General features: G+C 36.9%; 2 protein-coding genes across 3 annotated transcripts in view; one reads left to right on the top strand and one right to left on the bottom strand.

Moving 5' to 3' along the window:
• Positions 1–5,720, bottom strand: part of CDKL3 (cyclin dependent kinase like 3) — a 36,759-nt gene extending 31,039 nt beyond the window's left edge. Inside the window, exons 1-3 of the mRNA XM_063292309.1 lie at positions 5,658–5,720; positions 3,860–4,041; positions 1,153–1,347 (exon numbers count right to left, since the gene is read on the bottom strand). Coding sequence (XP_063148379.1) covers positions 1,153–1,347; positions 3,860–4,024 — 360 coding nt within the window. The 5' untranslated portion in view covers positions 4,025–4,041; positions 5,658–5,720. The remainder of the gene's footprint in view (positions 1–1,152; positions 1,348–3,859; positions 4,042–5,657) is intronic.
• Positions 5,721–7,039: 1,319 nt separating this feature from the next.
• On the top strand, positions 7,040–16,197 carry UBE2B (ubiquitin conjugating enzyme E2 B). Of its 2 annotated transcripts, none has more exons than XM_063292305.1 (6): positions 7,040–7,225; positions 10,617–10,697; positions 11,146–11,171; positions 13,368–13,457; positions 15,368–15,456; positions 15,751–16,197. In XM_063292305.1, the coding sequence occupies exons 1-6, from the start codon at positions 7,182–7,184 to the stop codon at positions 15,877–15,879; spliced, it is 459 nt and encodes a 152-aa protein (XP_063148375.1). In that variant the 5' UTR covers positions 7,040–7,181; the 3' UTR covers positions 15,880–16,197. The 2 variants fall into 2 exon arrangements, with proteins under 2 accessions (XP_063148375.1, XP_063148376.1); XM_063292306.1 differs by lacking the exon at positions 7,040–7,225 and adding an exon at positions 7,344–7,473.

Genomic DNA, 16,197 nt, shown 5'->3' with positions numbered 1-16,197 from the left:
AAGAATGCAAGTTCAGACTGCTAAGCAACCAAGAAGAAAGATGAGAAGGCACTTATAAAAGAATCATAACTAAAACATTCAATAAAATAATCTTTTGGGAGGTGGAAAAAAAAGTCTGGATCAGTCAGTTGGACTGATCAAGTATGCATGGCTTAAAACTAAAGCCTATGGCATATCTATATTATCAGTAGTATTAGCTTTATACTAGTTTAAACAGTGATAGAAATCAGGTTTGGAAAGCAAGTTACATACTGAGATCCTAATATGGCAGCCATTTAATTATTTTCTTGGACCCAACAAGCCTACTTATTATCATTTTGGAAACTCCATACTCCATTTTATTTAAACCTGACTTTTTCTGTTAGCAGAACAGAAAAAATAAATGTGTTTTTAATTAAATTTTTTGTTTTAATACTTCAGAAGGAGCAATAGCACAACTATTAATTATGAATTCAATTTCCTGTAAGCACATCTTGAAACAAGGGATTTACCCCTTTTTTGAAGAGTTGGATGTTTGGGACAGAATGGATAGAGGCGCAAATGTCAATTGTGCCCAGATGAAAGAAGTCTGTGACTCAGGGATGTTTGCTACTCTGTTGGATTTTCCACACAGAATTTTAAAAGAAGGGTATGAAAGAAGTTGGAAATTTTAATTTCAGGTAGATTTATTCTTTTTGGAAAACTATCAGGCTTATACTGAAGGTCCAGTAAGAGGAAGAATAAGAGGAAGTGTGGGAGTGATTTGCTAATATACTAAATTGACATAACAGGTGCTGCTACAAAGAAAGCATGCTTCCAGGATCCCAATAAATGACATTGTTTGATTGAAAGAACCTGAGAGCACCAACCCTGCCAGATTGAATTGGCCAGGCATATACTGTGGAAGACCAGCTAACCCTCAAGTAACCAGGCCTTATGCCACTGAAGGGCTTTACAGGAAACTACTAGCACCTTGAATTGTACCCAGAAACAGACTGGCAACCAGTGCAGCTCACAAACCAGAGGTGTTACATGGGCATACCAAGGCATGCCATCACTGCCTGTAGTGCTGCATTCTGGACCAGTTGAAGCCTTTTCAAGGGCAGCCCCATATAGAGTGCATTGCTGTAGTCAAGCTGTGTAGTACTTACAATATATTTTTTAACTACTTACATTGTTGCTGTGGAGGTAGTCAATTGCTCGAAGAATCTGATAAAGATACCTCTTAAGTCTTCTGCTATCCAGTCCATGAGAATAATGTTGCAGCTCATCTAAAATTGTATGGTCAATAAATTCAAACACTAAATGAATTTTCTTTTTTTGCCTGAAGACTTCAATCAGATTGACCAAGTTTTCATGACGAAATTGCTGTTGACAAAAGAGCAAATAAAGAATATTTTGTACGCTCCACACTATCCCCAAGACTTTTGAATACTACTATTCATCTATTTTTTGCTAACAAACTTAAACCAATATATTTTGAAGTAATTTAATAAAAGTATCACAAATGCTACTGTTAACTAGGAAGTCAGCATTTATAACTTAGGAAAAAATAATTCAAAACTTTGTTTCATCTACATTACAATTAAAAACATTGAATTTACCCAAAAAAGCCAATTCCGAATTTAAGAATCTTCCCCCAAGAAAGCCAAGATGGGGGGTGGGGACCCTCATCTGCCCTCTTTACTGAATGTTAAAGCCTCCCAGAGTTGTTGGGAGTCGAGCAGCCTATAAATTGTATAAATAGATCAAATAAATAATTATACAAGTTACAGTATTTATTAACATATTTCTAGCCCACCCTATGCCATATAGATTGAATCAGGAAAACTATACAATAGTAATTACAATTTTAGAAAATCACTATAAAATTAACATTACCACACAAAATTGCATTGATCTGAAGGCCTACATAACTACATCTTCTTGTTGCAATAAATCACTATATACTGTACCATGAAAACCCTATGAAAGGGATCATTCCATAACTCAGCTATTATAGCTGAAAAGACTTTTCCTTTATCTCTTCCTAACATACAGCTTCTATGAGGGAAAAAAATGGACAGTTTTATGGATCTTAATATTTAGGCAGATACTTACTGGAGAGATGTCCCATTTAAGATTCTAAATGTTATCACTAATGTCATGAACACACACCATAAACATAAGGCACCCAGTGCAATTCTTTTGAAATTGGTCTTACAGGAATTATATATGCTGTTACCAGGATCTGCAGAATTTGTGATTCCTACCACCTCAGTCTCTAACAGGGAACAAAATTGGTCTATCTTCTCTGTCGGTCAATTTTGCTCAAAGCAACTTTAAAACTGCTGTCCAGAACTTGCTACCAGAATCACAACCATCTTTTCAACTGGCAAATAAAGATAAGGAACAATGCAAAGGAAGGTACATTGCTTCTGGCTGTGAGGTGGAAGAATCTAAAAGAAACTGAGAAACAATTTATGATGCTCTGTGACACATCACTGCTGTTTTCTTTCTGTTTGTATGAGAGCACCAAAGAGCCACTGATTTTAAATGTGGCATTTTCACTGTGTATGGTAGCACTTTGCCACCTTCAAGGATAACCTTACAGATATCCAGATTGAAAGTTTCAGAGAATGATTATTCTATCCCTGACTAGAAGGGGTCATAGCTGGCGAGATACTCCAGATCACCAAAGTTATTTGATCTTCCAATGACAAAAATTGATCGAAGAATACTCTAAAGCTACTGACTCCTTCAACTGAAGTTCAATCCTATCTGAGAAAGCTATTTTTCAAATGCCCACATCTGAGAACCACAATTTTATCCAGCCTCTAACTTAACAGGACTAGCTTCATGTCTTGGTCATTAGAGTATCCAGTCAGCAGTCCCTTACCTGCATAGCATCATCATATAACTCCAATGAAAGGGAGAAATATAGTGGGACAACATCAGCATACCAATAACATCCAACTCCAAATCCCAGATCACCTCACCTAACAGATTTGTATAGAAGTTAAACAGCATGAGGGTCTGAAAGGAACCCCCAGAGTTTACTACACAGAAACAAAGCTTTGGAATCTGAGGGGTAATAAAAATAATTCTATTATTAAATACTATATCATTAATATATAGTTGCTCTATTTATTATCTACTAAAAACAATATAACATTCACATAACATGTGAAGCAGCTGCAGGAGGATAATTTTAAAGAGGTTTTCTGTGCATGGGTACATTCCAAGAATAGTCCACTGGGATAGCCAGCAAAGGAAAGCTGGGATAACTTCAACTTCCACTGGAACAATCCCACTGAAGGATATATTTTCAATATACATAAACATATAAAATCCAAAAAGCAAAATCTGCAAAGCAAAGAAACTACTGCAACCTCTGAATAAGCCAGCCTTCATTGATGCTACAGGAAATACAAGAAAAGCATGTGGTAATAAGTGTAATTGATTTCTCTGGAACATAGTTCAAAAGTGTACACTTAGGGTGAGTGTTGATTTCTTTAAAAAATGCATGCTAATTTTAAAAGACTTACACAAAAACAAATCTGGCATAAACACAATCCCCTTACTTATAGCTGTATGTACTTACTAGGTTATAATTAAAATGCCCCTGCACAACGTGCAGCCCACTGGCTTTTTTAAAAAAGTCAATAAATTCACTGTCATTGCAAAGATTCACTGCCAAGTACCATCAACGCCTCCCGGCCTTGCCACCAGTTCCAGCGCTGCTATTGCTTTACTAGCCAGCGAACAGCCGATTGGTGTGCCAGGTATTTCTTTGCATCCTGTGATTATTTTTAATTTATCAATGTGGCCCTTTCCCCTCTACAAGTTGTACAGACCTGTATTAAAAGTACTGATTTTCAAAATAATAAAAGAAGCAAACCTTCAGGAATTTTATCTCTCTCATTGCAATTTTGTTGACAGATTTTTCTGGCTTTTCATAAAATATCTTAATGGCAACTATATGTCCCGTTTCCTTGTGTTTACATTTCATTACCGTTCCGTAACTTCCCTCTCCCACTTTTCCAAGGATCTCATACATCTCCATTCTCAAGTCTGAAATCTCTTGAGGAAAAAAGAAAATATTTTTGTTAACTAATCTTATTTTTATTTATTTCTTAGGCAATTTTATAAATAAACATTAGCAGATAAATTTTACCTACACCAACAGAAGTTTTTCCCAACAACTGACCTGATAGCACATAATCAGAATCAAACATCTTATATCTAACAAGCAATATAATTGTTAAAGACACTGATGAAGGTTCTTCTGTCCAAGCCCCACTAAATTAAATGGGGGTAGTTAATATCAATCCCTTCTGGGTTTTTTGATGAAAATATAAAACCTTCATTTAATTTCAGTTGAGAGCACTCTATTAGAGGATAAGGCTATCTACAATTGTTCTTCATGATGGTATATGCTGCCACCAATATCAGAGGTAACATGCTTCCAACTACCTGTTGCTGAGGACACAAACAAAAAAGTGTTATGGAGCTTCTGCTTATCAATTATCCCTAAGCATCTAGCTGACTACCGAAAGAACAGATTGTTGGATTACATTGGCTTTTGCTCTGATCCAGGATGACTCTTGAGTTCTTAGACTAAAGATTTGGTGGACCATAACCCATGCAACATAAAAGGTAGCCTGCATTTAAATCAGCCAATTACAGTTTATAGCCAACTCTTGACTCTACTTCTTAATGCATTCATTCCATAAGCACTTGCAAACGTTTTGGCCCTAAGATTAATCATGAGTATAATATGTCAGAAATAGCATACTGGCTGGGTTTATACTCTGTTAAAAAATAGTATGTCTCCTCCTTCAATAAGATTATTTGGAGAAACTATTATTTATAAGAATATAAATGTTTCATTTCCAAAATGGTTAACTGCAGAATGCATGGAAAATGCTGATACATAAGAGAAGTGCCTGAGGGTGGATCAGGATCAGGCAATTTTTCCCCTGAAGAGGGTTGAATTTCAATTATCATCAGACTCTATCAGGATGGCCAGTAGCAAGGAGAGGTAATGCAAAACCGCTGCAGGGATCAGCTCACCTCTCCCTCATAATGAACAGTGTCCTCTGTTTGCATCCTTTGTGGCTTATCCTCATTTATTTACTTTCCACTGGCTACACTGTACCATGACAGATTACCTCCCCCTTCTCAAAAAAAATTTTTTTTAGAAAAATCAGACAAATGTTTATCTTCCTGATTTTGATGGGAAGCATTAAAACCATCTAAAGACCCTTCGGCCCACTTTGGAGGACATCAGAGTGGAAACGTCTGATTAACCTCGTTGCAAATATGTCCTTTTATGCATTTGGATGTTCCACTCCATATATCCAAATCAACACTGCATATTTATTCAAGTCCTTTTGCGTATATAGAGGCTTTCTCTGAAGCAAGGGATTATAGGACTGCAAAACAATCCTCCGCTTTTAGACTTGTATTTCGTTTTCGACGACTGTCAGTCTGCAACATTTCACTCGCTTTCATAGCATCTCTTCCCATGCTACAATATTTGGAAACACAACCCGAGCAAGCTTCAGTTTCGCCTCCACACCCGTCCCTGCCTGCTTTTTTCTGGGCCTCAAGAAACCTCCTCCCCGCGTCACACCGGGACATACCACGACAGCTGCCCTCCCGCGCAACCCTTATTTATCTAGGGCGGTCCTGACCTGCTCCCGGGAAATCCCCATGTTGAGTCTTCCCAGGCCTAGCCAAGCAAACCGGCCCTGTTCCATGGCAACCGCCGCTATGTCAACAGCCAGGCTCGACGTCATCACGTTCGATAGGTTTCGGGCAAGGCAAGGTCCTGGGTGACGTAGGCTCCCAGGTGGAAGAGTATCTGTCGCCCCGCCTAATGGGTCTTCTGCAAAGCCGCCGTTCCGCGAACGTCTCGCGCCTTGGCAAAAGTTGGTTTGAAATCACCAGAAAATGCCAACTGTCCTCATCCCGGAAAAAGCTCATTTCTTTGTCCTCACCTAACATCTTGTTTCATCAGATGGGCGAAAATCCCAGGGGAAGGCGGTTTCGGCTGCGCGGTGGCTACCTTCCTGAAACTAAGGAGTGAACGCTATTAATCGCAGGGGCGGACCTCTAGGATAACTTTATTTCTAAGTTAATAGGCAGTAAGGCTGCACTGAGGCTTTTTTTTTAATCCGCTTTATTTCAAGTGGATTTAGGCAAGCACGTATCGTTCCACAGCAGCCACTCACAAACACAGCTTCCATTATTTTCGCTAGCTGCAACTAGGCAGTCTGCTAATGGTTTTTCCCCCCTACTCATTCACATACGTCCGCGCCTCTCTTCAGCTGAAGAAGTGCAGTTGCTTCTCAGTCTCTGGAGAAGACCGGTTTCTTAACCATTCTTACTTTGCAGAAAACAAGGGAATGAGTGATCAAAGAGCGTAACAATTTTTCTTTATCCATCCGTTTTTTAGGTTATTATTACCTCTCTGTCCAAGCAACTCCGATTTCATCGCAGACTGGAAATGTATCTGAAAATGCACGGGAAGATTATGGCAAAGAGAAAGCACTCCTGTGCTGGTCAAGGTCACTGACGGAGAATACTCAAACACACAAATGAGCCATGCAGGTATTGGTTCAGTGTGTAGCAGGATGATCACACTAGTCGCGCTAGACAGCAGAAATAATCGTATAGCACCTTAAGAACTGACCAGTTTTTCATGATGAACGAAAGCTTAGGCGATAATAAATTAATTAACCCTTAAGATACCATAAGACTTGTTTATAATTAGATTCTTCATAAGGCTTATACTTCACCTCCACAACTGACGATCAGGGAACTGTGGTTAATATAGAAACAATATAGACCCAATCTTGAAAACAGAAGTCACACAGAGTGCACTATAAATAAAATCTGCAAAATAACGAGCTCCAATCGTTTCCTTTCGGCTAAAGAGAGCCAAAGCCTACACCCGGGCTCACGGAAAACGTACTCCCCTCTTCACGCTGGCGCGGTGGTACATTCTAAGGCGTTCTTGGTCTCCTCCCCAAGCAGGCGCAGTGGTAGAGTCGCGAAGGGTGGCTTCTTTCCCTCCTCCCACCGGCGGAGGGAGACGCCATTGCGGAGTTGTTTGTGAACCAGCGCGAGGAGGGAGGCAGCTGCGCTAGGAGCGGTGCTGAGGCTTTTGGGGGAGGGGGCGACCGGGATTCTTTGACCATCGGGGCGAGAAGATCATGTCCACCCCAGCCAGGCGGAGGCTAATGAGGGATTTCAAGAGGTAAGTGCTCGCTATATGTTCCGGGTAGCTCTTTCCAGGGCTAGAACCCTTCCTTTAGTGCTTGAGCTGGGATTGACCCCCCCTTTTCTTGGGGAGGGGGGAATACCTTTCTTTGGGTTCCCTTGCCGGAGCCTAACTACTCTTTGCCCTTCCAGGCGGCGACAAGTACGGGCCATTGTAGAGAAAAGAGGCGAAGAGGAAATCTGAATTTCTTCTCAAAAACTGGGAGGCAAAGTCTTCCCTCCTTTGTAAGAAACTATTTCCACTCTCTTGGGCTTTAGCCGTCCCGCGTTAGGGGAGAAAACAATGGGGATGCTAAAGTAAGAAGGATTATTCGAGAAACAAAAGACTTAAATGATCGGATTATTTGGTGTGTGTGTTTTAATCCTCCCACCCAAAAGAAACAGCTTCGAGAGGGTTCTCCCATTAGGCTGTGAACGCTTCGGGTATGCATATTTTGTAAATAAAGTGAGTTGCATTAAAATGGACTGAGTTGACCACGTAGTACAGCCGGCTGGGACGCCTCTAGTTGAGAGAGAGAAGCAAGGTACCAGGTTTCTTCTAACTATTCCTTGGAAATGGTGGCCAGATCTTTGCTTTAAGAAGCTACTGGTTTCTCTCCTTGTCCTCACCGGCAAGAATTGAAACTGTCTAAGGAAACAAAAGCATGTTTCCTTCTCTTCCTAAACCCAGGCAAGAAGAAGCAGCCTTGCATGAAAGTTGCAAATTTGATAAAAACATCTGTCAGTTATCTACTGGTTTTCTGGTTGGTGGGTCATAGATCTGTGTGAAATACAAGGGCCTTCATTATGGCTTAAAATGTTTTATTTGCTATGCTTTCCATCCACTGATTACAAAACATTTTGCCAATACTGTCTAAATGATTCAAAAATAAAAGTAAGCATTGCTGAGTCTTAGATGAGCAAACCCTGGAGTTGAAAGTAAGATCCACTTCTTTCCGTAGTGTGTTCAATCTTTTAATCTCTTAAGTATTCGTTTCAGTATATTTGAACTTACTTCGCTTTGTTCCTTAATATATATACAAAGAGAATAGACGCTGTGCACTATTTCAGGCATGTGAAATCTGGGAAAGTCTGGCTAATGAATTCCATAACTGAAAGGAAGATGGGGAAAATGTGGATAGAAGAATAATATTCTATGAACCTTTGATTTGCTTTTTGCTCTGAATCTTCCTGAAAATACTTTCGTTCATGAAATACTTGTGAAAAAGCCAATTGTGCTTAAACAAACATTTCAATTACTGTATAGAAACTTTCTCACAAGGAAGCTATTTAATTTTCTTTATGGAAGGGGAAGCTTGTACTTCCGTGTTTGCTTCTGGTGCTTCCTTCTGCCTTCTTTGCCTCTTAGCTTTTAGTGACATCTGGAGGCATCTGAGCTTGTTATTGCTAGTTGGCAGAAATAATGGCCATTTTCTTTTCTCAAGCAAGCTGTTAAGAAAGTCTGCCTGTCCAAAATGTCTTTCCTGGCACAGCTAATAAAGTTCACAAATAAAGCCACACAATTCTAATTAAACAACAGCTTGTAAACTGAACATTTGGATAATGTGTAGATCACTGCATTAATATTGTAGCTGTTCCCATGCAATATTAACTAGAAGTCAGCACAACTGTACAGTAGGATGTCCAACATTGCCTTAGATTGAAATTAGTATAGGAGGAATAACAGAAGTAAAAAACCAATTTTACAAGAGGCAGATGTTTCAGAATGGGATGTTATAGCTGCTAAATCAGCATAGAATTGCATGTATGTACAGTAGTTCTACCCTGGTATTTGGTTAGGATTTACATTGCACTTGAGGCATTAGATATCATTTGGATTTAGCACTGTGTAGAAAGACAGTTATACTGAAAACAGAATATGAAATACACTTTATTAATGATATCTAACAGACAAATAAGAAAGCCATTTTAAATACCAAATGAGCAATAGGTATCTTGAAATGGAATTCATTTATTCCACAGTAACTTCTAGATAGCTAGGTTAGTATAGTGACCCTGGAGGTGATTTGCTTGTCAGAAGGCTTCTGTTCTAGGCTCAGAATGTTGTTGTTAATGGAAGAAAGTTTGTGAATTTAAACTGGGGGTGGTAAATAGCATCTATACATGCTGTGACCTTCAGCTGACACTGTTTGCATGTGAAATCCCAGTTTATGATAAAAAAAATCTTCAGAGTGAAAGGCTTTTCACAGCATGGTGTTAATGAAGTTTTAATAACCAAAGTTATCTCTGAAGTGCACATGGTGATTAATAATTTGGTGGGGCATTGGTGTGCAAGCTTGCTGTCATGTAGCAGAGGGACACATTCTTTTGCTGCCCAGCCAAGGTTTTGGATAGCCTGTGTTGTTGACATTAAATGGATTGAACTGAGCATGCCTGAAAATCAGAGCTGTATAAAGTTCAGACTAGTTTTAAAGGGCAAGGAAGTGTAGACTGGCAAGAGATCATGTCATTAATTTCCTCTTATGCTTATTATCATACTGTTGCAAATACTTCCTTTCCAATAAACAAAATTGTATTACAATTGATTATAGTTTTATTTCAGATACATCTGTCAGTAAACTTGACCTGCATAAAAGATTGTAAACTCTTTTAATGTAAATAAATGAGAATAATACAATATAACTAAAGCCACAAAGCCTTAGTAAAGACATTTGCATATTACAGTAGCTGAATGGTTTGGCAGAGATAAGAAAGCTTTTGTACAGTAAAATTATAGAGGACATGTTTGCCACGTGGAGGGACTTTGTGCTGTTTAACTTTTGTGTAAAGGATGGCCTGTTGATAATTCAATTTGAGTGATTGAATATTGTAAAAAATTAAGATCCTTCCAGGCTATGATAAGACAAAATATATGGGTATTTTGGAGGGATGGAATACCTTATGGAGGTGAGTTGAAATGGAATGGGACAGCACACTCAGAAATCAGACTGTTCCACCAACTAAAATAGAATGGCATTTTTTGTGTGCTGTTTGGAGACCTCTCTTTTGTTCCTATCCAATCTTTACTACTTTCACTAAATTTATTGCTGCTTCAGATGGATAAAATTAATATCCCCTCCTTGGAGAGATACAATAAATACCCAATACATGGAAATATCTATGGAAAAGTAGTATCAGTTATTATCTCCAGGTATTGGATTTATCTTTTCTATAAAATTCTGTTTATAGTAAAAACAATCTGACCAGTATCTGCTAAATTGGAGAGAATGCTTCTATATTTTGTATTTTTCTTAACTATGTCAATAGTTTTTTTCAGGAGTTAGGTAGTACAGTATTTGAATAAAGATGTGATTCTGATTACTGTCAAGCTGCATAATTGGTGTTTGCATACTGTAGGAGTTTATATTTATATTTTTGTTTATTGAAAGATTACAAGAAGATCCACCTGTTGGGGTCAGTGGTGCACCGTCTGAAAACAATATAATGCAATGGAATGCAGTAATTTTTGGGTAAGTGAAGAATTCCCTCAGTTATAAAGAAAAAAATATATGTTAAGTAATTCTGTGTGAATGTGATATAAATACTAAGTAAGTATTATTTAGTATTAAGGCATTGATAAATGTCTTCCCAAAGTTTTCAGAACAAAAAATGTGCTTAATAATTTTAAGATGTAGCAGCATGGCAAGGCTATGCCTGTCTCATGTTGAACATTTGGCAGAAAATCTCGTATTGTGCCCATTTTGCCTCAGATTACAAATGCAAGTAGGACTTTTGTGAAAGCAGATGCCCTGAGGTACTAGAAAATTAAATTTATCTTCAGTTATATATTTTAAACATTTATGGGACACCCAGTTGCAGCAGACAAGTTATAAATGTGAATTTTATTTTTGTTCATTTACAGTGCAAGTATAAATTAGAGCAAGACTTAATCATTGTAGATCTTGTTTCTCTTTCTAGGCCTGAAGGTACTCCGTTTGAAGATGGTATGTTTCTTTAAACTTCACCTTTTTTGCTTTTTATTACATTAGCCCATATTTCCTACATTTGATTCTTGAAGTTGATCCTGAAAAATAATATGTAAGAAACAGTCACCAACAGCCTAACTGTAGCAAGCATTTCATTTGCTTCTCAGTGACTAAAAAAACTGTTCAGAAAACAAACAATATCACTAGTTGGGTATTAAATACACTAACCTATTTGCCACATGCAACAACAAAGGTAAATATATATTTTAAACAAAAATAAAGACTTAATTCTCCAGGGAACATTTGTAAATTAAGAGCCACAACATGGATTTTTTTTACCCCATATCTGTTTTGTCATCTGGATATGAGCCATCAGGAGGTCTCTCGAGCTGGGCAGGATAAATAAGCTGATAAATAAATGAATAAAACTCAAAACCAGCAGTAAATTGCATCATTTTTAAAAAAACAGTACTATTAAAATATCTGGTTTACATGGGACTATATGTAATTAATTGCATTTAGCTCTGCAGGCTTGATAATTCTGAAAAGGAATTTACCCATACCAGAAACTTGAAAATAAGAATTGTTTCCTATACTCTCAGAAAAAACACCTCTTTGGCATGGTCAAGTTCTTGTACACTACTAAAGTCACTCTTTGGTTCTCAGCTGTAATTTGTTTCATCAGTTCTTGTGTACTCAAAGAAAGAACAGGTACTCAGCATAATTTTTGATAGAGACTATTTAAAACCCTTCCAAATCTGAGGTCATTGATTCAAATGCATTTTGAGAAGAATGGCTGCAAGACAAGAACATACCAAAAATTAGACCTCAGATCAAGCTTTTGTGTTCTAATTAATTAGTGTATTCAGTAAGCACCTGAGTTGTCTTTCATACAGTTTTCCAGTATTTTGGGTTAAGTTGGGTTTTGTCAGCAATATATTGGCCTACTTCATCTTTGGACACTTGAAAGTACAAACTACTAAAAATCTCCCAGTATATTACATTACCTTAATACAAACAACCACAGTAAAATATGGACATATAATGGCAGTGGCAGACATAATAGCCACCCACTTCTCACTTTTAAGTGCTATGTCTTAAGTGTTTTTAAGGTGGTGCAGTGCTTCAGATTTGGTTCCAAAAAGCTGCCAGTGACTCTTTAAAGCAGATGCATTCGTTTCCAGGATCAGATGTGCTTTAAAGAGTCACCAACAGATGCTGTATTCATATTCTGCAGTTCTTTTTAATTGGTGCCAAAGCATTACACAACCTTTATAGTTTTAATTCAGTTAGAAGTCTGCTTGTTTATAACTCAAAACATTTTGAAGGATATTTATGTGAGAGACTTGTAGTCACAATTGACAAGAATGTATTTTTAAGTAACAAATACAAATATTTTCTATATAAGTTTCATTTTAATGATTGAAACTGTTCTGTGTTAATAATATTCTGTATTTATACTAGAGGGTGGAAGTAGATGAATTGTAAGTCTGATAGGTCCACAAAAGTTTCTGTATCAGATTTATTTGGCACTAGTTTCTTTTGTAGTTGAAAGGATCAGAGTAATTTGGTGAACCTTCCCTTCCTGGAAACTGTTCATTTTCAGCTCCCTCAAAAAGGCAAATGGCTTCTCACAAGCCACGTCACCTGGGGTTTCCATATGCAGCTGTTCTTTTTTTAAAAGGGGGGGGGAGTTGACACTCCTGGGGATGACATGCTTCCTGTTCTGCCATAGCACACAGATCCTATTACCTTTTTATAGCAACTGTATGAATATAGTGAAGACTCCTAAAACTGTCCACAGACTATAAAGTTTTCTTTGAAGGGTTATTTTTAGATTACAAGTAAAACTACAAAAGTAGAATTCAGATTGGTGTGAAATAAACTTTAATTAAAGTGGTATATATTTCTGAGGCTAAACACAACTATAATGAAATAGTTCTTTTGAACTCAATGGGATTTACTCAGTGCTTAATCTAACCCTTTACTTTTTAGAATGGTAGGCCCTATTTTTGCAAAAATGAAAAATTAGGTTAGTTTTTAATTGTTTACTGTGACCAAACTGTTTCGAGGTATCTGAATAAGGTGACATACAAATGTATTATATAAAGCTGTTGTTCAACTGTTATTTTTTTTAAAGTTCCATATATGTGTGTGTGTGTGTATTTCTTAATCCCCTCACCCACTTCCCTATTTCTTACCCTTTTCATACAGGAACCTTTAAACTAATAATAGAATTTTCAGAAGAATACCCAAATAAACCTCCGACGGTTAGGTTTTTATCAAAGATGTTTCATCCCAATGGTAAGTTATATCTGAAGATGCAGTAATATAACCTTGTAATGGTATGTGGGAATGACCTTGGGAGATGGGGAGGGGGAAGAGATGCTGCCTAGTGACTAATCAGATAAGAGAGGGCACAGCCCTCTGCATAACGGCCAGAGAAGGAAACTCAGAAAGGAACTTCCCTAACTTATCAAGCTGTAAAAGAGACCTGGGAGAATTGTATTTTCAGCCTTGCAAGATTCTGTTAATGTAGCCTTACAATAACGTAGAATTAGCTTATCTGGTCATGTTTCCTGCTTGGTTCACCTGGGAAGGCTGATATCAATCTTGTAAGCCTGAAAGTACAAATCTTCCGCTTGCTAAGTTAGGGAGGTTGCTTTCTTTCTTTGCCTGTAAACTGCAGGTTGTACCCTCTCTTATCTGATCATTCTCCCAAGGTCATTCCCACATACCATTACATCCTTTCATTGTAATCATATGTTCAGCAATATTATAACATATTTATTGTATGTTGAAGAGAGGTTTATGGTAAATAGAACTTCTTCACAGTCTGCCAGTCATAATTTATAAAATGAATACAAATTAAAGATTCATGTCAAAATAATAATCACAAAATTAAGAAACTAAGATTATAAATTCTTGATTCTCTTAGAGATTAGTAACAATTCTTCTGATAAGTTCGTGTTTTCCTGAGGTCACTGTAGGGAGTTAACTGGAAGCAGTAATTCAGTTATTTGTCAAAATACCAAGGACCTGCATATAATCAGACTTCAATAAATATTATTTATATTTTCCTTTATTGCTTTAGCTACGCCTTTTTAAAAGGCACTTGACAATGCATCAATTCAAGAGCCATGAGGAATAAATTATTGTTATTATTACTGTTCTATACTCTGCTGTGAAATCTCATATAATGAATTGTGATATAAAAATGTTTTAAAATAAACAGATAAGATACAGAAACAAACTATAAACCTACAGACTGTCTAAAGGACTATGTCTCCTCTGGGAGAGAAATTAAAACTCCCTGTTTTGTATGGAACCATAAAAGAATTATCTGATAGGTGGACCAGATATTTTCCTGTTGTAAGGAGATTTATTAAAGTAATTGCCCCCCTCCTATTCTGTTGCTGCAAATTAAAAAAAAAAAAACAATCTACATTAGAACACAACTTTCCTTTGATTTAATAGAAATCCATGGGGCCTGAATTTCATACATTAAAGTACTAACTGTTGCAGATAATTAAAGTCCAAAATTTGGAGAATAAACTTTCATTTGGGTTTTCTTCCTGTACTTTGAGTAATGAGTTCTGTAATTAAATAAGCTAGGGTGTCTGTATAAATATGATTGGTTTATATGACCTACACTTACAGTTAATCCTGCTTATGAAGAATTAGGTGTAAGTCTCTTCTGAGAAATATATTGTACATTTTCAGGTGTTCATTGCTTGGTAGTAAATCTCTGAACTCCTTTGCAGACATTTCTGAACTGTTTAATTAAATTTGTACTAAAATATTAAACCTTGGAAGGAATATATCATTGACCTGCCTTAAACAATACGATGTCAAGATAATTTAAACTTTCTGCAGGATGCTGAAACGCTTAGCTCCTCTGGAAGCAGTTAAATCAGGGAATGTCTGTTTGAGGTTGCATTCTTCATTTTCCCATCAAAATCAGAGGCCAGGAGTTAGCTCTTGCTTATGATTTTTCCTAGTTAGCAAAGAAAAAGCTAGGAAACCCAGTTTGGATGTAACACTAAACAAATTAGGGAGGGAAGGTCCCTTGTTTATTAACATTAAGAGGATTAGACAGTGTGCATCAGCTTATTCTGGATGATCATTGAATCCAAATAATTCATTCTGTGTTTGTAGTAAACTGGAAATTAATAATCTAAATATCAATTACATAATTCTAATATCTATTTTAGTATATGCAGATGGAAGCATATGTTTAGATATCCTCCAGAATCGTTGGAGTCCAACATACGATGTTTCATCTATTTTAACCTCAATTCAGGTAATTTTAAAAAGTATTATAGTAATACTTTTCTCCAGATCTGATATAGAAGTGCTAGCTGTTTAATCTTCAGGTGTAAGCTGTATCAAATTGTTTGACTAATTAAGCTAATTGCTGTATGACTACATTTGTCAAAAGGTGGTTGTGATGAACTTAACGCTACATGAGGGATCTATAACATCAGTCTAACTATAATTTTCATTCAGTGTTGCATTGTCCTATATTTATTTGGTCATTATCCTTTTAATGCTAATTAATACTGTTTTTCATGTTTTTGGCTTCCTCTACCTTCAGTCACTGCTTGATGAACCCAATCCTAATAGTCCTGCCAACAGTCAGGCTGCACAGCTTTATCAGGAGAACAAACGTGAATATGAAAAACGAGTTTCAGCTATTGTTGAACAAAGTTGGAATGATTCATAAGAAATGACTATTTCATTAACAGACACCCCCATAATCATCATGTACAATTTAACTTGCGATAGGAAATGCTACCAGAACTCAAGTGCCACGTTTGACTTGCGTACAGATGCATTTGCAAAGATATGCTCTTCAGTTTCAAAACTTTAAAAGCTTGTGTACTTTGATTAATGTACTTTTTATTGCATGTTATGACCTAAGTTATTGCTACATAAATTTGTAATATATCCTGTTTGTATTTTTTTCAAAGTGTATAATGTTGGTGTGAAGTTTTCATGACAGAATATACATATTTTGTAAATCTGTACTTTTTTCAAAATA

This window comes from Candoia aspera, chromosome 2 (genome assembly GCF_035149785.1).
Source record: "Candoia aspera isolate rCanAsp1 chromosome 2, rCanAsp1.hap2, whole genome shotgun sequence".
NCBI classification, from domain to species: domain Eukaryota; kingdom Metazoa; phylum Chordata; class Lepidosauria; order Squamata; family Boidae; genus Candoia; species Candoia aspera.
Note: the sequence above shows the minus strand (reverse complement) of the source record. Positions and strands in the feature narration are given on the sequence as shown.

What these genes read in the sequence shown, in the direction of transcription:
- UBE2B (XM_063292305.1), top strand. Translation starts at nt 7,182, where the DNA reads ATGTCCACCCCAGCCAGGCGGAGGCTAATGAGGGATTTCAAGAG. An exon ending in TGGAATGCAGTAATTTTTGG is followed by an intron (nt 10,698 to 11,145) that starts GTAAGTGAAGAA and finishes TTCTCTTTCTAG; the next exon opens with GCCTGAAGGTACTCCGTTTG. An exon ending in AGGTACTCCGTTTGAAGATG is followed by an intron (nt 11,172 to 13,367) that starts GTATGTTTCTTT and finishes CTTTTCATACAG; the next exon opens with GAACCTTTAAACTAATAATA.